The 26,845-nt window shown below is 41.5% G+C and overlaps 1 protein-coding gene across 2 annotated transcripts in view; it reads right to left on the bottom strand.

Annotated features, from left to right (window-relative positions):
- The window catches only part of CCDC91 (coiled-coil domain containing 91), a 286,701-nt gene that overhangs the window by 129,834 nt on the left and 130,022 nt on the right, over window positions 1-26,845 (bottom strand). For both annotated transcript variants that reach the window (XM_059682459.1, XM_059682460.1), the window contains exon 7: window positions 10,631-10,708. In XM_059682459.1, the coding sequence (XP_059538442.1) occupies window positions 10,631-10,708 (78 nt within the window). The remainder of the gene's footprint in view (window positions 1-10,630; window positions 10,709-26,845) is intronic.

Raw genomic sequence — 26,845 nt, 5'->3', positions numbered from 1 at the left:
AAACAAGTAAAGGAGAATTCTTATGTTACTCGTAATAAACAATCTTAGATGTGGCATGCTCCTATGGAAAGCTTTCCAAGATCTACATTTACTTTACTGTTGTTAATTATCAGGATAAAAGATTTTTTTAAAATCATGACATAAAAGAGAAAAAATAAATACACAAAATTAAGTAAACATTATGGGCAAAGTTGGCATACATAGCACATTAGGTTAGTTTTAGCTTTGTTTTCATCTGTACTTTAACAGAATTTCACATGTCCTTTTCATCAATGTGGAGCAAGCTATTTATTTTCTAAAAGAACAAAAGAATACTGTCTTTTTAAGGGGAGTTCAGGGCTGGGGGCCACAATCTCTTTCACTTAAGTGAATATTTCCAAATATCGAAACAAGAATCCACATTGTATGAATGTAGTAAACTAATTATAAATCAGCTATAATATATTGACAAGGCATTGAAACTGCAATGCTAGAAAATTGGTATGTTAAGTATAAAAAACGATAACTACTATAGCTAATATTTGTTAATGGCATTATTATTAACCATGCAATATTCATTATTACATGGATCCTCACAACACTCCTACAAATAGGTTATATGGTTTATTCTCTAATTTACATATAAGGAAACTGAAATTCATATATAAGAAACTGCCCAAGGTCACACTGTTAGCAAGTACTTGATCCAGATCTGTCTGACTTCAAAATAATCAATCATCTCTACTAACAGAAGTCCTTCATAGAATAAGGATTTATAAGTTATTGTATATCATTATTAAATGTAGAAAAAGATAATAAATAATGATAGTACAAAAAAGTTTGGCATTTAAAGTTGTTCAAATATGGGTGAGGTTGCAGATTTTTTAAAATATATATTTTTATTGATTTCAGAGAAGAAGGGAGAGGGAGAGAGAGATAGAAACATCAATGATTAAAGAATCATTGATTGGCTGTGTACTGCACGCCCTACACTGGGGATCAAGCCTGTGTGTATATGGAATATATATTCCACTGGACCAAGGACTTGTCTACTTTGTTCAGTGTTTTATCTACAATAGTCCCTGGCATAAAAACAATGCCAATTCTTGAACTAAGGAATGACATGCAAAAAGAATATGCACACTCCTGCTGTTCTCATAGAAGGTGTATTTTGGTGGTGTTTTTTTTTAGTTACCTAATGATTAATGAATCATTCATAAAAATGCTTATATATTTTAACAAAATAAAACTTCAAAAGATAATAAGAAAAGTAAATTGCTGTCTTAAAGAGAGAGAAGTATAATAAAATAATTTCCACATGAACTTCTCATGCTTGAATTTAAAATTGAAAAAAAAACCTATTTTTCTTATTTTATAATGGGACATAAATCCACACTTAAATTACAGGCATATAATCTACCAGAAAAACATTACCTATTTTTCTTATTTGAATTACATTATATTTTTCTCCATACTACTATGAAGTTGATGATCAGTGTGTTTTTAGATCACCGGGATTATAAAATTTTATGTGACAATTAACATATTAGATGTTATTCCTCCTTAGAGTATTATAATATAATTAGTGCCCTAGTGCATGGATTCATGCACATTGAAAGGAAATTAATTAGAAGGTGGCCAGCAGGGTGGGACTGTGCAAGACGGGCTGGACATGCTCTGGAGCCAGCCTACCATGGTCCCTACCTGGCCGGCCTCACCTCTGAGAGGTGGGGTCCCTCAGCCTGGTCTGCGGGGATTGGGCCAAAACTGGCTCTCAACATCCCCTGAGGGGTCCTGGAGTGCGAGAGGGTACTCTGCAATGTTGCCATTGTACAGGGTGTGGAACGCAAACCCAACTGTGCAATAAACCAGATTTGAGGCCGACAGTGCTCAAGCAACAACATAACCCATGGCCAAAGATGGAATCAAGCTCCCTCCTCTCTGGTTCCGGGGTGCGTCACCTGAGAACCACTGCTGCCAAGTCACTGAGGCTCAGCAGCTCCTGCAGTGATCATCTGCCCCTTGGTGGTCAGTGCATGTTATACCTACAGGCCGGTCTGACAGTCGCATAGCTTTTTATATATAGACTAGGGGCCCGGTGCACGAAATTCGTGCACTGGGTGTGTGTTGGGAGGGGAGTGTCCCTCAGCCCAGCCTGCCCCCTCTCACATACTGGGAGCCCTCAGGCGTTGACCCCCATCACCCTCCAATCGCAGGATCGGCCCCTTGCCCAGGCCTGATGCCTCGGACAGAGGCGTAGACCCCCATCACCCTCCGATCGCCTGATCGGCCCCTTGCCCAGGCCTGACGCCTCTGCCAGAGGCATAGACCCCCATCACCCTCCGATCGCCTGATCGGCCCCTTGCCCAGGCCTGATGCCTCCGCCAGAGGTGTCAGGCTTGGACAGGGGACCCCCATCTCCCCCTGATCACTGGCTCTGGCCCCCGCCCAGGCCTGAGGCCTCTGGCCCAGGAATCATGCCTGGGCAGGGGACCCCCATCTCCCTCTGATCGCTTGCTCCACCCCCCGCCCAAGCCTGACGCCTCTGACCCAGGCTTCAGGCCTGGGCAAGGGGACCATCATATCCCCCCAATCCCCGGCTCAGCCCCCCGCCCAGGCCTGATGCCTCGGCCAGAGGAGTTGACCCTCATCACCCTCCGATCACCAATCACCGGATCGGCCCCTTGACCAGGCCTGAGGCCTCTGGCAGAGGTGTCAGGCCTGGGCAGGGGACCCGCAGCTCCCCGCGGTTGCAGGCTCTGCCCCTGCCCAGGCCTAACGCCTCTGGCCTAGGCGTCCGGCCCAGGCAGCGGGGACCCGCAGCTGCAGCGGCCCCGCGATCGTGGGCTCCGCTTTAGGCCCAGGCAAGGGGCCCCTAGCTCCTGGGACTGCCAGCTTCAACCGTGCCCAGCTCCCATCGCTGGCTCCACCCCTACTTCCTGCTATCACTGGCCAGGGCGGCAAAGGCACCTGATTCTCCGATCATGGCTGGGGGGCAGGGCAAAGGCAGCCCCAGGGCCGCCTTTGCCCTGCCCCCCAGCTCTTAGCTCCCCCCTGGGTTTCCGATCACTGTCAGTGGCAGGGGGCTTCTTCCTGCTTTCCCTTTCGCCTCCCTGCATTGTGCCTACATATGCAAATTAACCCCCATCTTGTTGGCAGTTAACTGCCAATCATAGTTGGCAGTTAATTTGCATATAGCCCTGATTAGCCAATGAAAAGGGTATCATCGTACGCCAATTACCATTTTTCTCTTTTATTAGATAGGATAGATAGATTGTACCAAATGTAAAGCTTATCACTAAATCAATATGTAAAGCTATATAAAATGTATTTACACCAAAGTTGCTTGCTATAAAAGAATTCATCTATTTTGCATGTTAACTGACTGCAAGCATAATATGACAAATAAAATATAACTTTGGGGGCTATCTGGTTTAATTCGTAATCTTTTTCAGCAAATCATAATACTTAATGCCTGATACTTTTAAACCCTCTATATTTAAATGAGTGACAAATAATGATACTAGACAAAGAAGAGATAAAATGAGTAACTCACAACAAAATTTCTTTAAAATACAATTTGCAAAATATATTTACAAAGTTTTAACATATGATTTTAAGCTCATTAACTGGAAGTATTGAAAGTAATACACAATAAAAATGTTTTCAACAAAGGAAATATATGAAGCTAGAACCAAAAAAGGATTTAATATATTTATTAATTACTGAGCTGTTCAGAAACATACATATAAGTACAATGTAAATACTTTCAAAAAATTTAATTTAAAATTCATAAATAAAAGATAAAATATAAATTCAACCGAGAATATATCACTTGATACTCCAGGAGAATTATGTAAATTCCAGTATTTAATAATTCCCATTAGCCTTAGCGAGAAAAATGGCTTAAAAAATAGATCCTATACTTTTCCCCAAATCAATAACTAAAGCTGGCTTATATTAGCAGAACGAAAAAGTCACAACATCACAAAAAAAGCCAATAATCACTGCTGTAAAAACCAGACATTTTTTAACGACCTTCTCAACAGAGGCACCAGTTTCTATATTGGGCATAGTTGAAAAACATGCTCATTCATGTCCCAAGACCTATCTATCAGACTCCTTTCTGGAGAGGAAAGCTTTCCACTTAAAGTGATTTTAGATCTTCTTTTTCTACTTTTACCCAAATGACTTGTTATAGGAATCTTTTACACGTTAAATTACCAACCAATTAAAATGACATTAAATTCTATCAAGTATATGGATAAAGTTAACCAACAAAATATTTCTATATTCCATATATAGTCAAAGGATTTTTAAAAAACATTTAGTGTAAACCAAACCTAAATTCCTATCTATACAGTATGTATAGTTAAACCAATTATATCTATGTACTGTGGAATACTATAGAACAGTGGAAAAATAAACTAAGTATATATAAACTAATATGAAAAATATCTCTTAAGTTATACTGAGTAAATTACAGAAAAAATCTCTAAAAAAAGACTGAGTAGAAAAATATTTTCATAAAATCAAATCAAAATTACATAGCATAATATGTGTGTGTGTGTGTGTGTGTGTGTTTGTGTGTGTGTACATATACATACTAGAGGCTTGGTGCACGAATTCATGCATGGGTGGGGTCCAGCTGGCCCACTCCGATCGGGGCCAATCAAGCCAGGCTGGCCAGGGGGAGGAACTGTGGGTGGTTGGCTGGCCGGCCCTGCACCCTGGTCGAACTACCGGTCAAACTTCTGGTCGAACTCCCAGTCGAGGGGACACTTTGCTTATTAGCCTTTTATAATATACATATGTGTGTGTGTGTGTGTGTGTGTGTATACACACTAGAGGCCCGGTGCAAAAAATTTGTGCACTTGGGGGGGGGAGGGAGGGGTCCCTCAGCCCGGCCTGTGCCCTCTCACAGTCTGGGACCCCTTGGGAGATAACGACCTGCTGGCTTAGGCCTGCTCCCAGGTGGCAGAGGGCAGGCCCAATCCCTAGGTGCATCTCCTGGTTGGGCTCAGAGCAGGGCCGATTGGGGAGTTGGGGCGCCGCCCCCTGTCATGCACAGAGCAGGGCGGATAGGGAGGTTGTGCTGCCACCCTCAGTCACGCTCAGGGTAGGGCCAATTGGGGGGTTGGGGTACCACCCCCTGTCACGCACAGAGCAGGGCCAATCAGGGGGTTGGGGCTCTGCCCCCTGTCACGCACAGAGCAGGGCCGATCAGGGGGTTGGGGAGCTCCCCCCTGTCACGCACAGAGCAAGGCCTATCAGGGGGTGGGGGAGCTCCCCCCTGTCACGCACAGAGCAGGGCCCATCAGGGGGTTGAGGAGCTCCCTCCTGTCACTCACAAAGTAGGGCCGATAGGGGAGTTGGTGCACCGCCCCCTGTCACACACAGAGCAGGGCGGATCAGGGGGTTGGGGCGCCGCCCTCTATCACCCACAGAGCAGGGCCTATCAGGTGGTTGGGGCGCCGCCACTCTCACACTCAGGGCAGGGCCAATGGGGAGGTTATGGCTCTACCCTGTCACACACAGAGCACGGCCCGTGGGGTGAGGGGGTTGGGGCGCCGCACCGTCACACACAGAGCCGCAGGGTGATCAGGGGGCTGGGGATCTCCCCCCTATCAGGCACAGAGCAAGGCCGATCAGGGGGTTGGGGCGCCTTCCCCTGTCACAAACAGAGCAGGGCTGATAGGGAGGTTGTGGCCCCGCCCCCTGTCACACACAGAGCCGCAGGGCGATTAGGGGGTTTGGGCGCTGTCCCCTGTCACACTGATCCCGGTGCCAGGAAGCCTCTCAGCTCCACTGATCCCAGTGCTGGGAGGCATATTACCCTTTTACTATATAGAATAGAGGCCTGGTGCAAGGATAGGGGCTGGCTGGTTTGCCCTGAAGGGTGTCCTGGATCAGGGTGGGGGTCCCCACTGGGGTGCCTGGCCAGCCTGGATGAGGGGATGATGGCTGTTTGCAGCTGGTCACACACCCTTCAGGGTGGGGGTCCCCACTGGGGTGCCTGCCCAGTCTGGGTGAGGGGCTGAGGGCTGTTTTCAGGCTGGGACTAAAGCTCCCAACTGCTTCTTTTTTCCTTTTTTTTTTTTTTATTCTGGGCCAGCTTTAGCTCTGAGGCTCCAGCTCTTAGGCCTCCGCTCCTGAAAGCAGGTATCTGGTTTGTTTCGGTTCTATAATCTAAACTCTGTATCAACTCCAGCTCTGAGATCCCAGATCGCTGAAAGCTGGTTTCGGGGGTTTTGTTTAGCGTCTATATTTGTTATAATGTTTGAAACTGCAGGCTCAGAGGCCGGCAAGGCAGGCGGGGAACGTTGGAGGCCTCCGTCACTGAAGCAAGCAAGCCTCATGTTAGTTTCAAGCTGCCTGGCTGCCGGGCGCCATCTTGGCTGGCAGTTAATTTGCATATCTTGCTGATTATCCAATGGGAAGGGTAGCGGTCGTACGCCAATTACCATGTTTCTCTTTTATTAGATAGGATGTATATATAAATAAAATATATATATATATGTATATATATATATATATATATATATATATATATATATATATATATATAAATAAAAATATATATATACACACACACACACACATACACACACTAGTTGCCCAGTGCACGAAATTTGCGTACATTAAGAGGCAATTAATTATAAGAAACATTTTAATATTGCTATTTGCCCTTTCTGTATAATAGAAGTGTCAGAGATGAAAGAAAATTAATAAAATGTATATAAAAATCTCCCTCTTGTCAGAGTCCGGGGCATGCTGGACCCAGAGTCAAGTCCCCGCGAACCCGCATGCACCTTGAAATCGTGCAAGACTCAGATCCGGCCGGTCCCACCCCCATCAAGCACCGTATGGCAGGAGGCACAACCTTAGCCCCCGTGGCCCAGGCACTGGTGCAGGGGCGCGTGGCCTCAGGTCCCCCGGCCCGGCTTCAGGTTCCCTAGCCACAACACCAGGTCAGGGGGTGCAGCTTCAGGTCCCCAATCAAGATCCACAGGTTGGGGGGTGCAGCCTCAGGTCCCCCATCAAGCCCTGCTGGGCAGTGGATGCAGCCTCAGGTTTCCAGGCCTAGCGCCAGGCATGGGGCGTGGCCTCAGGTCCCCTGGACGGCGTCAGGTCCCCCGGCCCTGGTGTGAGGGTCCAACGACCATTTGCATATTAGCTCTTTATTATATAGTACTAGAGGCCCAGTACACGAAATTCATGCACTCAAGAGGGGGGTGATCCCTCAGCCCGGACTGCACCCTCTCGCAGTCTGGGAGCCATCAGTCAGACATCCTTAGCGCTGCTGCGGAGGCGGGAGAGGCTCCCACCACAGCTGCTCTGCTGGCCAGCCATGAGCATGGCTTCTGGCTGAGCGGTGCTCCCCCTGTGGGAGCACACTGACCATCAGGGGACAGCTCCTGCATTGAGCATCTGCCCCCTAGTGGTCAGTGTGTGTTATAGCGGCCGGTCATTCTGCTGTTCAGTCGATTTGCATATTATCCTTTTATTATATAGGATAATTTATTATTATGGGCAAGGCCTCTAATTCAATTTTTTTTAGGTAGTTAAAGGGAGGGGCAGAATTTTCACTTGAGCCTGAAGCTAAAATTGTCCTTAACTCAAAAATCTGCATACCAGTGAGACACATCTTGGTGAGGCTCATTCTGAAGCCTCACACTGTCCTATTATGTGTATAAGTATTGGGAACCATCTTATCTCTTTAGTGAAAGGAACCTTTTGTTATGTTACAATGACTAACTTTATCTCATGAGTTGTGTTTGGCTTCAAGCCTGTATCCAGTATTCATGCAGCAACTTCAGCTCTTCTGTTCAATATTTACCTGGCATATCTTTTATTTTATTTTCTCTAAATCTTTCTAGATTTTTATGTATTAGATAGGAATAGCCTATGGACACAGACAATAGTCTGGCAAAGGCCTGGAAGGGGTGGGTGCAGCGTGGAGGAGATCAATGCGGGGGGAAAAAACTAAAACAAAGGGACATCTGTAATACTTTCAATAATAAAGATACATTTTAAATAAAGGAAAATATCTTAGTTGAAAAGAGTTTTATGTGAAATAATATAAGTAATTGCTCTACACAGTACTTTATATTCTCAAGTCCTCAAAAAGAGATATTGACCCTATGTTCACTTAATGTTAATTGACCCTATGTTCATTGACTGCAGGACTGACTTCCGCTACGCCGACCCAGCACTGACTGCTACGGGGGCTGTGATCAGACCCTGCTTTTCTCTCCCAGCCTCTGTGTGGGCCTGATTGCAGCCCCCTTGGCAGTCAGTGCTGGGTCACTGAGGCTCCCGCAGCATGGCAGTCAGTGCTGGGCCTGACTTCTGGTGTTTGGTTGAGCCTTAGGTCATTTTGGACATTATGGACCCTGGCTCTTTATATATATACTAGGGGCCCGGTGCACGAAATTCGTGCACTGGGTGTGTGTGTGGGGGGGGGTTTCCCTCAGCCCAGCCTGCCCCCTCTCACATACTGGGAGCCCTCAGGCGTTGACCCCCATCACCCTCCAATGGCAGGATCGGCCCCTTGCCCAGGCCTGACGCCTCTGGCCTAGGCGTCCGGCCCAGGCAGCGGGGACCTGCAGTGGCAGCGGGGGGTGCCGCGATTGCACGGGCTCCGCCCCTGCCCCTGCAGGATGCCTCTGGCTGAGGTGTCTGGCCCGGGCAGCGGGGACCCACAGCTGCAGCGGCCCCGCGATTGTGGGCTTCGCTTTAGGCCCAGGCAAGGGGCCCCTAGCTCCCGGGACTGCCAGCTTCAACTGTGCCCAGCTCCCATCGCTGGCTCCACCCCTACTTCCTGCTATCACTGACCAGGGCGGAAAAGGCACCTGATTCTCCGATCATGGCTGGGGGGCAGGGCAAAGGCAGCCCCAGGGCCGCCTTTGCCCTGCCCCCCAGCTCTTAGCTCCCCCCTGGGTTTCCGATCACTGTCAGTGGCAGGGGGCTTCTTCCTGCTTTCCCTTTCGCCTCCCTGCATTGTGCCTACATATGCAAATTAACCGCCATCTTGTTGGCAGTTAACTGCCAATCTTAGTTGGCAGTTAACTGCCAATCTTAGTTGGCAGTTAATTGCCAATCTTAGTTGGCAGTTAATTTGCATATAGCCCTGATTAGCCAATGAAAAGGGTATCGTCGTACGCCAATTACCATTTTTCTCTTTTATTAGTGTTGATACTAGAGGCCCGGTCCACAAAAATTTGTGTACTTGGTGGGGGTCCCTTAGCCCAGTCTATGCCCTCTTGCAGTCTGGGGCCCCTCAGAGGGTGTCCACCTGCTGACTTAGGCCCGCTCCCTGGGGGATTGGGCCTAAGCTGGCAGTCAGACATCCCTCTGATAGCCCGGCAGCCCTCAGGGGATGTCCACTTACCAGAAGGGAGCAGACTTAAGCAGCAGTCGGACATCCTTAGTGCTGCTGAGGAGGTGGGAGAGGCTCCCGCCACCACTGCTATGCTGGCAGCCATCAGCCTGGCTTGTGGCTGAGCAGAGCTCTCCCTGTGGGAGCACACTGACCACCAGGGGATAGCTCCTGCATTGAGCATCTGCCCCCTGGTGGTCAGTGTGTGTCATATGGAGCAGTCATTCCCAGTCGTTCTGCTGTTAGGGTCAATTTGCATATTACCCTTTTATTATATAGGATAGATATCGAGAGAGAGAGAGAGAGAGAGAGAGAGAGAGAGAGAGAGAGAGAGAGAGAGAAAGAAGGGGGGGAGAAATCGCTCCTCTAGAAGTATGCACATCAAACAACTAATAGTGATTATCTCTGGGAGAATTATTAAATGTGATTTCAACAAGAATGTACTCCTCATTTGCTTTAGGGAAAAAAATATTTTTGTCATTAAACATTATTTGCTTCAAATGATTAAGCTCATACAGACATAAAAGCAAAAGATTTATACTGTGTATATCACTGATGTTGACATTTATCATAATTTCTGTCATTACTTAAATATATTGAAATCTATTTAAGAAAAGAAAAATATGTAACACTATTTTTCAGGTTTATATTATATCTTCTTTTTCTATAAGAAGTGGAACCATAATGTATTCCAGTATTTAATTCTATAGTATTGTTTTTGAACCTCCCTCTGCCAATCCTATATTCTCAAATATTCTGCAACTTCTCAAATGCAGAGCAACATCTGGTATTACCAAGTATGCTTTCAATGGACAATTCATTGATCACTTGAAAATAATTCTATACAAAATAAGACTACACTAGAATTCTATAATTTGTGTAGAATATGTCTGTTATAATTTTTTTTTTACTAAAATTTGTCCAAGTTTAAAAGAATAAAGAGTACTGGCCAGTGTTTCTTGATGGTTAGAGTGCAGGCCCATGAACCGAAGTGTTGTGGGTCTGATTCTCAGTCAAGGACACATACCTGGTCCAGGCCTAGAGGGAGGCAAATAATCTATGTATCTCTCTGTCTGTGTCTGTGTCTGTGTCTATGTCTGTGTCTCTCTCTCTCCTCCTTTTTTCCCCTTTCTCCACACTCCTACCCTCCGTCTCCCTTCCACTCTCTCTAAAAATCAATAGAAAAATATCCTCCGGTGAGGATTAACAAAAAAATAATAATAATTTGGAAAAGAAAAGAATAAAGAAAATAGACTCTCAATCCTCTACCTTATATTCATCCACAATAATGCTGAGGGCTTCATGACCAGCTTTCCTCATGTCTTCCAATTCTTGTTTATGTTTTTCCTGAAAAAGAAAAAAAAAAAGTAAACCATGATATGTTCTTTTGTTTACAAATAATAAAACCATTGACTTTGCATCCATGAATAATTGAGTAGTTTGTGAAAACACAATGTTGTAGGTGAAAAGCTTTTTTTTTTTAAGTTTTGTTTAAAAGCATTCAGATTTTCTTTCCTTGAGTATCATAATTATATTATTTTTTGGTATGTTTTTGAAAGTCTGACATGGATCTAATTTTCTCTACCTTATAATTAAGTTGATTATATAATTTATGTTCCTCATTATGTCACCTTTGAGAGTAAAAGGGGTTAATTACACTGGGATAATGGACATAAATATTACTGACTGTCCTGGGCAAATAAAAAAGCAAAGTCATTGAATTTCTAGATTTCTGAGATGTTCTTTAAAGCCAATAGAATATGTCTCATAATTGACTGGGTCTATTTTCCCAGGTACTCACATGCACTTCTAAATTATAAGGGTCCTAGCCATTTATTGTAAGTTTATTGAATTTTATTTTTGATACTTCAAATCTTCGATTTTCTTTTTCAGGGACAACATTTATCTACATACTGGATCAGTTTTCCTTGTTTTTTTGTAATTATTCCTTCCTCTCAAACCCTTCCTCCATTATTTGATATTTTTTCAGTCTCCTTTTTGCCATGCTTTTTCTTTCTTTCTATAGTATTGTTGCTATCAACAATTCAGTTCTATCAGCTTGTGTTCTAGAATTCATGTAAACTGTAAACTATCTTTTTGTTGAAGATGTTTATGGATTATTTCTTTAACTATCTTGGTCTAATTTTATATGAGATTCTGAGAATATTCCCAAAATAATGCAGCCTCAGTTGCTGCCATCATCATGCCACATCAACCCCTTCCTTCCTTAAAAGACTTGCTTTACTTGGTTCTCCTCCTATCTACTCCTCAGTCTGTTCTATTGGCTTCTTTTCATTGCCCCAACTTCACAATATAGAAGTTCCCTAGAGAAAAGACTTCTTCCTAACTTGTCCAACCTCTAATTAATCCTAATATTAATTCTATTACCTTGAATATTATCTTTGTATAACTTCTTATTTTATATCTCCAACCCTGCCATGGCTGATTCCCAGATTTATATAACTGCCTAGTAAGGCCTTCATATGGATGTGTGAAAGGAATGTCAAAGTTAATATGTCCAATGTCAAACTTTTTATTTTCCTCTATCAAACTTCCAATTGCTCACACCAAAAAAAATCATGAAATCATTTTTAGTTTCTCTCATTTTCCCTCACAATCCACTTGCAATACTTCAGAAAATCCTATTAACTTGATATTCATTTTTATTTCTTTAATAAACTCTTAAATATTACAAGTGTGCTAAGTACTGTTCTAAACCCTTTACAAAATTGATTCATTTCTTTTACTTACTTAAACCTCCTATCATTCCCATCTCATGATCCAGAATGTGAGCACTTGTCAGTATCTCCACTGCTACTTCTTGTCCACACCACAGTAATTTTTCAATAGGACTGTAATAACATCCTTGCCTCAAAAACAACCACCAAAACAATCCTTTAAAAACTTTAAGGCAATCATAACATATGTAAGATGTAATCTCTATGAGGGCAGGAATTGTTCACTGCTATATCCACAGCAACTAAAATAGTACCTGGCACAATGTGTGTGCTCAATGAATATCCGAATAATGGAACATATACATCTGATCAAAATTCCCGACTAGCTTCCATATAGTACTGCAAATAAACTCTATAATCTTTCCTACAGGCCAAAGCTATACCACTCTCCTTCTAAGTCCCTCCATCTGTTGTCATTGTTTTTCCTCAAATCATTATAAATACATTCCTGCTCTAATGTTATTGAACTAGTTATTTGCTATGTTTGATATACACTTTGCCCCAGCTATCACACTCATTTCCTTTAAATACTGCTCAAAAATCATAATAGAGATAAGTTCCCTGACCCACCCGACATAAAATAGCACACACTCATCATTATCTACTAATCAATCATGCTTTATTTTTATTGTTAATCCTCACCTGAGGGTATTTTTCCATTGATTTTTAGAGAGGGAGGGAGGGGGAGATAGACAAGAGAGAGAGAAAGAGAGAGAGAAAGAGAGAGAGATATTCACTGATATGAGACACATTGAGTGGTTGCCTCCTACATGCACCCTGACTGCCTGACTGGGCCAGGGATTGAACCTGCAACTCAGGTACCTGCCCTTGACCTGGAATCAAATCCATGATCCTTCAGTGTACAGGCCAATGCTCTGAACACTTAGCAACACCAGCCAGGGCCATGGTTTATTTTTATTCATAGCACCTATCAATTGTCCATTACCTATCTTCCCTTGTTATATTGGGAAAAACAATGATGGTAATCTCTAACACTATGCTACTTAAAAAAGTGAGGAAAAGACAGACACTAGAGAGATTTCTATTTCTGAGATTAAGTTCAATTTGGGAAGATGAAATTTTACTTCCATTAAATAAATATATGTACCTCAAATGGTGCCTTATATATAATGTCAGCTCAATAAAAAAGAACCGCATAAAAAAATTGTGAGGCCAAAAATATTTGGGAAGTGAGAAAGGTGTTTCATTCTTTATCAAAGAGACAGTTATTTAACATCATAATAAAAATGTTAGAAGTGTATTTAAAACCTAGTCTTCAAAAAGGAGGCTAGTTCACATACACATTTGTTGAGTCAATAAGTGAAATTATGGTCAATGTACTCAATGTACTTTATATTAATCCATATAAATTAACAAATATTTTATACATTTTTAATCTGTTAATAGAGGGAGTAAGATTAAAACATTTTAAAAAACCCTTCCAATGTTTCTAATACTATTCTATGATATAGTATGCTAAAACTAGAACAATTAATTCCCCTTTGCTTACTTCAAAATTACTGGCAGTACTCATATAACCACATTGTAACACACCAGACTGCCCAGTTACTGCACCCCCCACCAAAAAAAAAAAAAAAAAAAAACCTCACAGGAATAACCAAATAATTATCCACAGCCTGAAATTTTTATTTCAAGAATATAGAACCAAACATTTCAACCTATCTTCAAAGTAGTCAAAACAAAATTTGACCACAATGATAGCTTTCTTTCAAAATGTCAGACCCAAACTATCATTAGAAAGGGAAGATTCAGAAAATGTTCTCACCTTAAATAAAACGACATACTTTTTAAACAAGAAGAGACTTTAAAGGTAAGCTCTTCCAACATATTTATTTTATAAATGAAGAAATCGATGCCTAGGGAGGTCAAGAAGATTGTTCAGGGTCACTGAGCTCAGTAGGGCCGCTGCAGCCTGAATCACATAACCTGGTAGCCCAAGGTTTATTAAGAAACATCCAGTCAAAGACTGAGCTATTTGAGTATACTCCCAACTCACCAAAGCAGATCCATTTTCTATTTAAAATTCATTAATAGAATCACATGTCATGCCATATCTTCTGATGAAATTAAGATACAAATTGGTCACTCTTGATAAAACTTGAAATAATAATTTATCAATTCATTACTGTCAACCAGAAAGTTTGGTCTGATAAAAATAATGTAAAATAAGGTGCTTCTTAAAGATTATCAGAAGCACATTCCAACCAATTATCCACCACCCCCTCTCCAATACCAATTCCTTGCCAAACTTACTAAACACACCGAGGTCTAATACCCTAATATGCCTAACATAATTGACATCAAAAATATTTGTTAAATACATATGTAAATAAGAATCATATGATTAAAAATATAGATCCTTCACAGGAAAAAAAAAGAAATTAGCAAAATTTTTAAAGTAGGCATCATTTTGATGATAAAACTCAATTCAGATATTTAAATCAAGAATGTTACACAAAAATATTTTAAAGCCCATTTATGACACAAACTGATAAATATTTCTCAGTTTACATTATATTATTGTTGGTCATTGCTAACAATAGAACCCACACTAATTATTCCTAATAAATTAATCCATACATAGTAATAGGATCCTCTGCTATATAAATGGTTAAAAGCCAACATTTAATTTAGGTATTTGGAATTAATTACTACAGTACTTAAAATATAAAAGAGAGAAGAAATGAAAGAGGGAAGGAGGGAGGGAACTCGAAACATTAATCAACCATTATATTCCACCTATTAGAAAGCAGCTACTTCTCACTTTCTAAATTCTTTGGCTAAGGCACATCTATAATTAAACTGAACATAATTAGTTACTATTGTCTGATTGAGAAAGGTTTTCCAATACAGGCTTCACCACCAGTCTCTCTGAAGTCACAAGATTATATCCCTTTCACAACAACTAATCAACTATATTGGATAAGGCAGCACAAACACCTCCAGATATTCCAAAAGGCAATCTGCAGGGCAAGAAATCAAAATAAAGATAGCAGGAAAACATCTAACCAATGCACTGAAAGGTTCTAACTGTGAAATGGTAGAAAATCCCCCCACCAAGATCTAAAGAATCAAATGCACCAAAGTGGCCTAATTGTAAATGTCAAAAAAGCACAAAGATTAGATTATCCTGTATGTACCTACTTTGTCAAAACAACAAAACACCACCTCTCCATCACATCTGACAGCTGCAACAAGCCTAGCTGGTTTATAAAAGAGAGCACCTTTCACTGTCATGACAATTATGAAACAAGAAGTCTTTTCCACTGAATAAATGTTTAATCTCTACCTCCTAGTTCTATGTGATTTCTCAGTCTCTCTGTACAATTGGTAACAAACAACAACACATGACAGAATCCTTCAAAATCTTCAAGCCAATTTCACAGACTAAGTCAAATATTTAAGCAAATATAAAATGAGAGAGAGAAAATGACACAAGCATGTAAAAATCAGTCTAAAGGTATAAAGAAATATTGCATATGGAAATAAAGCATTTTTGCCATAGTAAATACTAAAACAGAGACCTATAAGTCTGCTCCTTCAGTTTAATATTTCCATGATCTTTCAATGAATTAATTTTGATCTCTGGCCCTATTCCATTAATGGCTGCCTTAATACACGGCATGGATTTCATCAGCACATAGACTCCAAAAGCATCAGCTTTACTGAATCTTCTCAACCAAAAACAAGATAACCAAACAAACTCCTGGGTGTTTCCTAACAGATAAAATCATAAAGGAATGGAGAGAACTCCGTAATTTGTTCACACCAGCAAAGAAGTAACTGATTTTGTTGCTATAAAAAAACTCAGATATGACAATATCACATCTGACTAAACTAAAACCTTATGAATATGAATTAGTAGTTAACAAATGAAAAAAAAAGTAAGCAGGTCACATGTAATTCATCATTCTGAAAATGAAAACAACTATTTAAGTCAGTGGTTCTCAACCTTGGCTGCACATTATAATCACCTGGGAATCTTTTTTAAATCCTGATTTCTGGGCCTCATCCTCCGGAAATTCTGTTTCTTTGTTATGGGGTGGGGGCCACAACATTAGTAACAAAGAAACAGAATTTCCGGAGGATGAGGCCCAGAAATCAGGATTTTAAAAAGATTCCCAGGTGATTCTAATTTGCAGCCAAGGTTGAGAACCGCTGATTTAAGTAACTATCAACACAAGATGATCTGTTTACAACAGTGCCATTTTTTTGTAATTATCGTTTCTCCATTAGCAAATTATCTCCTCTCCCAACTACAACCTGTTACAGAATAAAGGGCAATCCAGCACAGCCTGAGAATATGGCCTTTTGTGTAATCCTGACCAAAATCTTGGCTAATGTGTTGATTGGATTGGACCTGTTCCAACTGCTACTTCAATGTCACCTTATTATTTGCTCCAATAGAAAAGGCAGACACTTCACTCTGGGCCAGATTTAAAAGAAATTACTATGTATCTTCAACTTTGTTGAAGTCTTCAAAGGCCAACTGCCTTGAGAGGTAGATGCTCAAAACTAACTCAAGCCAAGCCGGGGGCGGGGGGGGGGGGGGGGGGGCGGTAATCAAAGGAGAAAACGAGGAAAAAGTAAAGAAATAAGTGAGGGAGGAAGAAAGTAGAACTGGGGGTCAAGAAGGAAAAAAGAGAAGAGCAGACAGTTTGCAATTATAAAAAGGGCTGCAGTTATTTGTGTCAGGATAATTACAAAAAGTCATTCCTACCTTGAGGTTCACTACTTTGAGAGTATCAAGGAACAATTTCCAGCCTGATAATGTTAAACAATAGACTTATGCCTTATAAATACAGTAAATATACCTATCTCAATCAATAAAGATGTATACCTCTCAAAAATTCCAATAATTTCTTATGACTTTTTCCATTTTAAGCCTCTCTCCTAAATTTGATTGTATTTTATCTCTGATAACAGAAAGGGATATTCTAATAACAAAGCTTCTCAAAATATTTAATACTTTGATCAGAGAAAGAAAAATGGCTTAATAATAAAAATCTCCTTTTAGTTTTGGTCACTTGTCTTGTCAGTTGAATTGCAACCCCCCCCCCAAAAAGGTATGTTCAAATCCTAATCCCAGGTACCTAATCCCTAATCCTAATCCATGGTATCTATAAAGGTAATCTTATTTGGAAATATGGTCTTTTCATATGTAATTAATTATTACAAAATAAGATCATCTGTTCTAAGATTACTTTCCTTATACAAAAAGGAGAATGAGCCTGGCCAGAGTCACTCAGTGGTTGAGCTCTGACCAGGAGATCACAATTTGATTCCCAGTCAGGGCAAATGCCTGGGTTGTGGGCTCAATTCCCAGTAGGGGGTTGCAGGAGGCAGCCAATAGATTTCTCTTTCATTGATGTTACTATATCTCCTTCTCTTTCCTCTCTCTCTAAAATCAAGAAAAACATTTTTAAAAATTCAGTATGAAATAAAAATGTGACACCCTTGCTCAAAAATTAACAATTTCAAGATGGCAACAGCAGACCATTAAACCAAGCATCAGTGCCTTATAATCACAGAGTCCTGTGCAAATACACAAATCGTGTGCCCATGAAGCCAGGCCTGCCTTAAGATACAGGTAATGAGAAAGTGTTGACAATCAACAATCTTATCAGAAAACCCTACAGTAAAGCCTCCCCTACACCTTGCCTCACTTACCAGCAGAGCTTCCAATCAACCTTTTTTGCCCTACTCCTAAAAAAAGAGATAGCTATGGATAACCAGGCATTTAAACAAAGCCTCTAAATCAGCGGTTCTCAACCTGTGGGTCGCAACCCCTCTGGGGGTCAAAGGACCCTTACACAGGGGTCGCCTAAGACCATCGGAAAACACATATATAATTACATATTGTTTTTGTGATTAATCACTATGCTTTAATTATGTTCAATTTGTAACAATGAAAATACATCCTGCATATCAGATATTTACATTATGATTCATAACAGTAGCAAAATTACAGTTATGAAGCAGCAACAAAAATAATTTTATGGTTGGGTCACCACAACATGAGGAACTGTATTAAAGGGTCACAGCATTAGGAAGGTTGAGAACCACTGCTCTAAATGAAAAACAAAGGCCAGAATACAATAGTAGAAAAGAAAAAAGCTTCTTGGAATAAGTCCATTATAGGACTAGAGGCCTGGTGCACGAATTTGTGCATTGGGGGGGGGGGAGGGTCCCGCAGCCCGGCCTGCACCCTCTCGAAATCCAGGACCCCTCAGGGGATGTCTGACTGCCGGTTTAGGCCAGATCCTACAGGACAGGGATCCCTGTGGGATCAGGCCTAAACCGGCAGTCAGACATCCCTCTCCCAATCCGGGATGACTGGCTCCTAACCACTGGCCTGCCTGACTGCCTCATCGCCCCTAACCACTCTGCCTGCCTGCCTCATCACCCCTAACCACCTCTGCCTTGGCCCCCACCACCTCGGCTTAGTCCAGAATGACGTCCAGAAGGTCGTTTGGCTGTCTGGTCTAATGAACATATTATGCTTTTATTATTACAGATAAAATTAATAATAACATAAGCATACTCAAATAAAAGTTCTTGAGAATGCAAAACACAATAACACATATGAAAACAATCCATAGAAGCTTTGGAAAATAAAGCAAAAAATATCAAACAGAAATTTTTAATAGAAGGGGGGATAAAGAAATAAAAAATAGATACAATAAGACAAACAACCCAGTGGATCCAGGATCCAAATAATAGGTGTTACAGAGGGTAGATAATAGGTGCTATCATTATCCAATTAATAGGGAAGTAATTCATCAAAAATAGCTCAAGAAATTTTCCACATCTAAACATTATACACTGAAGGGATGCTTGGAGTTCCAACAATTGGTCAAATGTAGGCCCGAGGACTGTGTCTTCAGTACTACTGCATATTTAAAAGGGCTTCCAGTGAAAATACAACTATATCATACTCACAGCTTAATGTTTACAGTATTGCTTGGCTTGCAGGACTTAAGAAAAATTACTGTAGACTATCCCACCCCCCAAACAAGAAAGAAAGAAAGAAACTGAATTGAAACCTAATTTTTAAATGGGAAGCATTTCTAAAATTATCAGAACAAAGGTCATTACATAGACTTTTCTATCAGAAAAGCAAATATTACTTGGTCCTGGGGTGGCACCAAATAAAAATGACTAGTGATTAGACAACTACACAATAGAAATCCTAAAAGTATACCTGTATAGTGCCAGGACAGTTAATACTCCTAGGTCCCCAAAAAAGAAAGCACAAAACACCAGTGCGAGACAGAATTCTCAATTAAGGCCCAATAACTCAATTAATTAAGATTAAACATATATGAGTTCACAACAAAAATTAAAAAAAAACTGCATGGAAAAAAAATCATGATTAGTAAGGATATAGATAATACAACAGTCACTTAAGATAAAAAGTTTTCAAGAAGGGAAAATAATTCACAATATATTATGATTCAGGTGTCAATAGTATTTAACATAATCTTTATAATGTACACAACTGAATGCTGATCTAATGAAATCTATTATGTAACTACTAGAGGCCTGGTGCATGGATTCATGCACTTTGAAAGAAAATTAATTAGAAAGTGGCTGGCAGGGTGGGGCGGGGAGGGACTGGGTGAGACAGGCCTGACACACCCTGGAGCCAACCTCCCACAGCCCCTCCCTGGCTGGTCACACCTGGGGTGGCACTGGAGCTCGAAGGGAGTCTGTGGAATGAGTGAGGTCGCTCCAGCAGGTGGGGTCACTCGGCTTGGCCTGCAGGGATTGGGCCGAAACAGGCAGTCCGATATCCCCTGAGGGGTCCTACAGTGTGAGAGGGCACTCTGCAAAGAAGCTGTCACTCGGCAGCTCCTATATTGAGCATCTACCTCCTGGTGGTCAGTGCGCGTTATAGCTACCAGCCAGTAGGCTGGTCACATAGCCTTTTATATATATAGATACTAGGAGAATGAAGGGACTCTAAGTGTGGACTAGAGGTATAAAAAATTTTAAATCTGAAAAATCAAGTAGTAGTAATATTTTATGTATGTTATTAAAAAAACATGGGATAGCCCTAACTGGTTTGGCTCAGTGGATAGAGCGTCAGCCTGTGGACTCAAGGGTCCTAAGCTCGATTGCGGTCAAGGGCATGTACCTTGGTTGCAGGCACATCCCCAGTAGGGAGTGTGCAGGAGGCAGCTGATCAATGTTTATCTGTCATCGATGTTTCTAAGTCTCTATCCCTCTCCCTTCCTCTCTGTAAAAAAATCAATAAAATATATTAAAAATATATGGGATACATATTAATTTAAGTAGTTGAAAGTTGTTGCTTTTGAAGGCTCTAAAAAAGGATAAGTGAATACTGTTTTCCATAACAAGCCATTTAGCATTTAGAACTATATGACTCATTAAACTATGTTAATATATAATTTTAATGAAAAATTTTAAATGGAAACATTGCCTGTAGCTTTGATATTATACTCTGCAGTAATTGTTTATAATGAATGAATAAAAATATCATAAAACCTTAGACTTTCCATATTAGTTACAGTGTCTAAATGCTTAAGAATATATGTATAAGATTACTGAAATAAAAGGTCAGAAACCACTGACCTCTTCATCATGGGGAACTTGTTAAATAAATGGTAATACATCAATTTAATTGGTTATTAAGAAACTCTTACTATACTGACATGGAATAATCTAAACTATGTTCTTAAATGAAATCACATGAAACCTTTATTTTTAAAAAATGAAAAAATGAATATATGTGTATGTGTGTATATGTATATATAGTTCTGTGTGTATATATATGTGAACACACATATAGACACATATGTACACACATACACACACTGTACATGTGTAAGTACACCAAATATCTTCAGAAGAATATGTAAGAAACTGCTTATATTGGCTGACACCAGGAAAGAACAGTGGGTAGCAGATATTGTCAAAGGATACTTTTTGCTTTATATATCCTTTTGCACTTTTAAAAATGTTGAACTATATATATATTGCTATTACAAAAAAATAAATTAACTTTTAAAATAATAAAATGCGAAGTATCATAGATATCTAACAACAAATAAATGACTAATGATACGATTTCTGATGCCAAAGCTGAGGACTAAGAGTTGACATTTTGAGGGAGGAAACAATAATTCTACCTTCCCTGCAAGTCTATATAGGCAGGTGCCTTCTCTGCTTATTGGCATCTGGTAGGCATTAGGCAAACCAAATATACAAACAAATATTTACTAAATATTTACTGAGAGAGAAAACAGTGAGTCTAGAAGAAAGGCCTCATTCAAATACCAATAACTAAATTTGAATTTTCTCATCTATAAAAAAAGAAATGGTAACCTTACAGGATTATTGTGAGAATTAAGTAAACATGCTCATAGCATAGTGACTTGCACATAGTAGTCAGTAAGTAAATATCAGTTTCCTTCTCCTGTCTCATCCCTTCACTTTTGATAAAAACTGGGAGGAAGATAAATCAAAGAGATTTTATGTTAAAGTTCCTCTCTCCCAGCGAAAACTATATGCACTGATAAGGTTTGACATTAAATACAAATAAGCATATTACACATACAAAAGAAATATCTTTTCAAGTGAAGGAAGAAAATATTCATAGAAATAAAGAGAAAGCCCATACATATAAGGATATTTCTTCTGTTCTCTATTCGTGACTGGAAAGATGATATCTTTCCTAATACATATTCATTTTTTGGAGTTCAAAAGTGCCAAAAGGACAAAGAGAAACAGGCAAATATATCTGCTGGCACAACCACCATTAAAATTCATTTACTGTCCTAACCGGTTTTGCTCAATGGATGGAGCATCGGCCTGTGGACTCAAGGTTCCCAGGTTCGATTCCAGCCAAGGGCATGTACCTTGGTTGCGGGCACATACCCAGTAGGGAGTGTGCAGGAGGCGGATGATTGATGTTTCTCTCTCATTGATGTTTCTGACTCCCTATCCCTCTCCCTTCCTCTCTGTAAAAAAATCAATAAGATATATTTTTAAAAATTCATTTTATTAAATAAATATAGTCACATAATGATTAGTATGTGTTTTTATTAACGCCAAGTTAGATATATTCTTTTAAAATTTGCAAAAGTTCTTTGACTTAATTTCTACATTTCTTACTATAACTTTGATTTCTTCCTGCCATTATACTCCCAAAGTTTCACACTGACCTTTATTCCTTTTGTCAAAATACCTACTGTTTCCAAAGTATAAGAACAATGATTATTTTAGATATTGGAATTTAAAATACTAGAAGATATTGTGACTTACAAAATATAACTTACATTGTTCAGATGCTAAATTATTCATGGCTGGCAAAAGCAGCCAGCGAGGACCAAAACATTACCTGAGCATAGAAAAGTCTTGTCAATTTTTCTGATATTAATATTAGAATAATGTATACTATTTGTCAAGAAACAGAGGCATCAGCTTTGACAGGGTTATAAAATCCTCAACACATAAAAATGTGAACTACCACATATTTCCAGAGTTGTTGTTTGATAAAATGAGAAAAAAAAATTTGATAAATACTTGCTATAGTATAGAAATTGCCCTAGTAGTGAATTATTTTGTTTCATAAATACAAACCTAAAAATATCATAATGATGAAAAAGACATATTCCTTCTCCCTGCTCTCTATTTTATTAAGGATGAAACTTTAGGTGATGATACCAAGAAACTATACTGTTGGGAAATACTCTTCTGTAAGCTCATTGTTCTACCTAAGAGAAAACTCAGTAACTCTTTTGGCCTCTTGCCCCACCCACCCAATTCCTCCCTCCCGTCTTTCACACACAGGTGAGATTTGTATAATCCTTGACTTGGTAAGAATATGTGCAACATTTGTGGCTTAGCACCCATACTCTCTCCCTCAATCTCTTTCCTTCAATCTCTCCCTTTCACCTCCATATAAAGATATCTATATATATACTAGGGGCCCGGTGCACGAAATTCGTGCACTGGGTGTGTGTTGGGAGGGGAGTGTCCCTCAGCCCAGCCTGCCCCCTCTCACATACTGGGAGCCCTCAGGCGTTGACCCCCATCACCCTCCAATCGCCTGATCGGCCCCTTGCCCAGGCCTGACGCCTCCGCCAGAGGTGTCAGGCTTGGACAGGGGACCCCCATCTCCCCCTGATCACTGGCTCTGGCCCCCGCCCAGGCCTGAGGCCTCTGGCCCAGGAATCATGCCTGGGCAGGGGACCCCCATCTCCCTCTGATCGCTTGCTCCACCCCCCGCCCAAGCCTGACGCCTCTGACCCAGGCTTTAGGCCTGGGCAAGGGGACCATCATATCCCCCCAACCCCCGGCTCCGCACCCAACCCAGGCCTGATGCCTCGGCCAGAGGAGTTGACCCTCATCACCCTCCGATCACCAATCACCCTTGACCAGGCCTGAGGCCTCTGGCAGAGGTGTCAGGCCTGGGCAGAGGACCCCTAGCTCCCCGCGGTTGCAGGCTCCGCCCTTGCCCAGGCCTAACGCCTCTGGCCTAGGTGTCCGGCCCAGGCAGCGGGGACCCGCAGCTGCAGCGGCCCCGCGATCGTGGGCTCCGCTTTAGGCCCAGGCAAGGGACCCCTAGCTCCCGGGACTGCCAGCTTCAACCGTGCCCAGCTCCCATCGCTGGCTCCACCCCTACTTCCTGCTATCACTGGCCAGGGCGGAAAAGGCGCCTGATTCTCCGATCATGGCTGGGGGGCAGGGCAAAGGCGGCCCCAGGGCCGCCTTTGCCCTGCCCCCCAGCTCTTAGCTCCCCCCTGGGTTTCCGATCACTGTCAGTGGCAGGGGGCTTCTTCCTGCTTTCCCTTTCGCCTCCCTGCATTTTGCCTACATATGCAAATTAGCCGCCATCTTGTTGGCAGTTAACTGCCAATCTTAGTTGGCAGTTAACTGCCAATCATAGTTGGCAGTTAATTTGCATATAGCCCTGATTAGCCAATGAAAAGGGTATCGTCGTACGCCAATTACCATTTTTCTCTTTTATTAGATAGGATAAAAGCCTACATGATCAAACAACCAGAATAACCGGTTGACCAGTTGCTATGACACGCACTGGCCACCAGGGGCAGACATTCAACGCAGGAACTGCCCCCTGCTAGTCAGTGCATTCCCACAGCCAACCTCCTGTGGCCAGCCAACCTCCCATGGCCCCTCCCCCGTGGCTGGCCAACCTCCCGCAGCCCCTCCCCCTGGCTCTGATGGGGACTGGGCAAAATAGCCCCAATCGGCCCTGATTGCTTGCCAAGCCGAGGAACCCCACCTGTGTACGAATTCGTGCACTGGGCCTCTAGAATTTATATATTTATGTATGTATGTGTGCATGTAATGGTATATAGGCATAGTCATCCACAAACAAATGCATATGTCATATATGTTTTATATTATTTATGAGAAATTAATAAGGATATTAATGAGGAGATATAAATGTATATTATAAATATATACACTGAGTGGCCAGATTATTATGACCACCTGACGTTTGTAGGCAAATTAGCTGTAATTTCGCGCTGAAGTTGCTAGAGCACCAGACCATTATAAATAGGGAAGCAGGTTGTTTACCACGATAGAAGTGATTTTTTTCTGAAGATATGGGTAAACAATGCGATTTAACAGCCTTTGAATGTGGGATAGATATATGTGTGTGTGTGTGTGTGTGTGTGTGTGTGTGTGTGTGTGTATATATACATATATATATATATATATATATATATATATATATATATATAGAGAGAGAGAGAGAGAGAGAGAGAGAGAGAGAGAGAGAGAGAGAGAGAGAGACAGAGAGAGAGGCCAAATTATTATGACCACCTGACGTTTGTAGGCAAATTAGCCATACACTGCATCGTGTGGGATATGGAAGCTGAAGGCCTGTTCGAACACCTTTGCTGTTTGCAGTTACCAAGATAAAACGTCTCCAGTTCACACAGGAATACAAGGATTGGACAGTCGAGCATTGGAAAAAAAGTCATGTGGTCTGATGAATCATATTTCCAGTTGCATCATGCAGATGGCAGAGTGGGAATTTGGCAGAAACAGCATGAAAGTATGCACCCCACATGCATGAGTACAACCCTTCAAGCTGGTGGGGGCAGTGTTATTGTTTGGGGCATGTTTTCCTGGCATGATTTGGGCCCTTTAATTTGTGTGGAACAACGTCTGAATAGCACAATATACCTAAGTATCATTGCTAATCAAGTTCATCCTATCATGTTGATGGCATATTCCAATGAAGATGGCTTCTTCCAACAAGACAATGCGCCATGCCATGGTGCTCGGATTGTGCAGGAGTGGTTTCAAGAACATGAGGGAGACTTTACCTTGCTTAGGTGGCCCCCACAATCACCAGATCTCAATCCAATTGAGCATTTGTGGGATGAAGTTAAAAGAGCCATCAGGCAGCTGGTTCCACAACCATCAAATCTCACATAACTGGACAGTGCTATTCATCAGGCATGATGTCAGATTCCTCACATCATCTTTCAACATCTCCTGGAGTCAAAGCCAAGAAGAATCGCCACAGTATTGAAGGCAAAAGGTGGCCCAACTAAATATTGATGGGGTGGTCATAATAATCTGGCCACTCATAATAATATATATATATATATATATATCCCACGTTCAAAGGCTGTTAAATCGCATTGTTTATCCATATCTTCAGAAAAAAAAATCACTTCTACTGTCGTAGTAAACAACCTGCTTCCCTATTTATAATGGTCTGGCCCTCTAGCAATTTCAGCGCGAAATTATAGCTAATTTGCCTACAAACATCAGGTGGTCATAATAATCCGGCCACTCAGTGTATACACACACACACACACACATATACATACATACATACATATATTATTTACTGGAGGCCTGGCCCAATGCATGAAAATTCGGGCAAGAATAGGCCTTCCTTCCCCCAGCTGCTGGTACTGGCTTCCCTCTGGCACCCAGGACCCGGGCTGGCTTCCCTCTGGCCCCAGTTTCGTCAGGAAGGATGTCCGAAATGACTTCGGAAGATGTCCGGTCTAATTAGCATATTACCCTTTTATTATTATAGACTGTATATATGTGTGTGTATCCCCTTCTATCTGTATCACTCGCAATTTCTCTCTCTAAAGTGACTTCAGGAAAAATTCATTTTCTACTCTTCAATGCCTTAAATTTGCAGAGCAAGGTTCCTAAATGGAATGTCTAAGGTGGTCCAGCAAAACACACAAAAATAGGCAAATAAGTCCGTTAAATTCAGACATGTAATATTAATAATCCTTTCTTTCCACAAACCTAAGCCTATTACTTCACACATTCTCTTTATTGTCAAACCCCCAGTATCTCCTCAACCCTCCTTACTCAGTTCTCATAAAATGGAAGCTGACATATTCCTATTATTACATGTACTAACTAGTCTATCTCTATCTGTACCTATGCATACAGTCTTCCCTAATCTATACTAGAGACCCAGTGCACAAAAATTTGTGCACTTGGGGGGGTCCCTCAGCCTGGCCTGTGCCCTCTCACAGTCTGGGACCACTTGGGGGATGACCACCTGCTGGTTTAGGCCTGCTCCCTAGGGAACTGGGTCTAAGCTGGCAGTCAGACATCCCTCTGGCAGCCCGGGAGCCTTCAGGGGATGTCCACTTGCCAGTGGGGACCAGGCCTAAGCTGCAATCGGACATCCTTAGTGCTGCTGAGGCAGGAGAGGCTCCTACCACCACCGCTGTACAGG

This window comes from Myotis daubentonii, chromosome 2, assembly GCF_963259705.1.
Source record: "Myotis daubentonii chromosome 2, mMyoDau2.1, whole genome shotgun sequence".
NCBI classification, from domain to species: domain Eukaryota; kingdom Metazoa; phylum Chordata; class Mammalia; order Chiroptera; family Vespertilionidae; genus Myotis; species Myotis daubentonii.
Note: the sequence above shows the minus strand (reverse complement) of the source record. Positions and strands in the feature narration are given on the sequence as shown.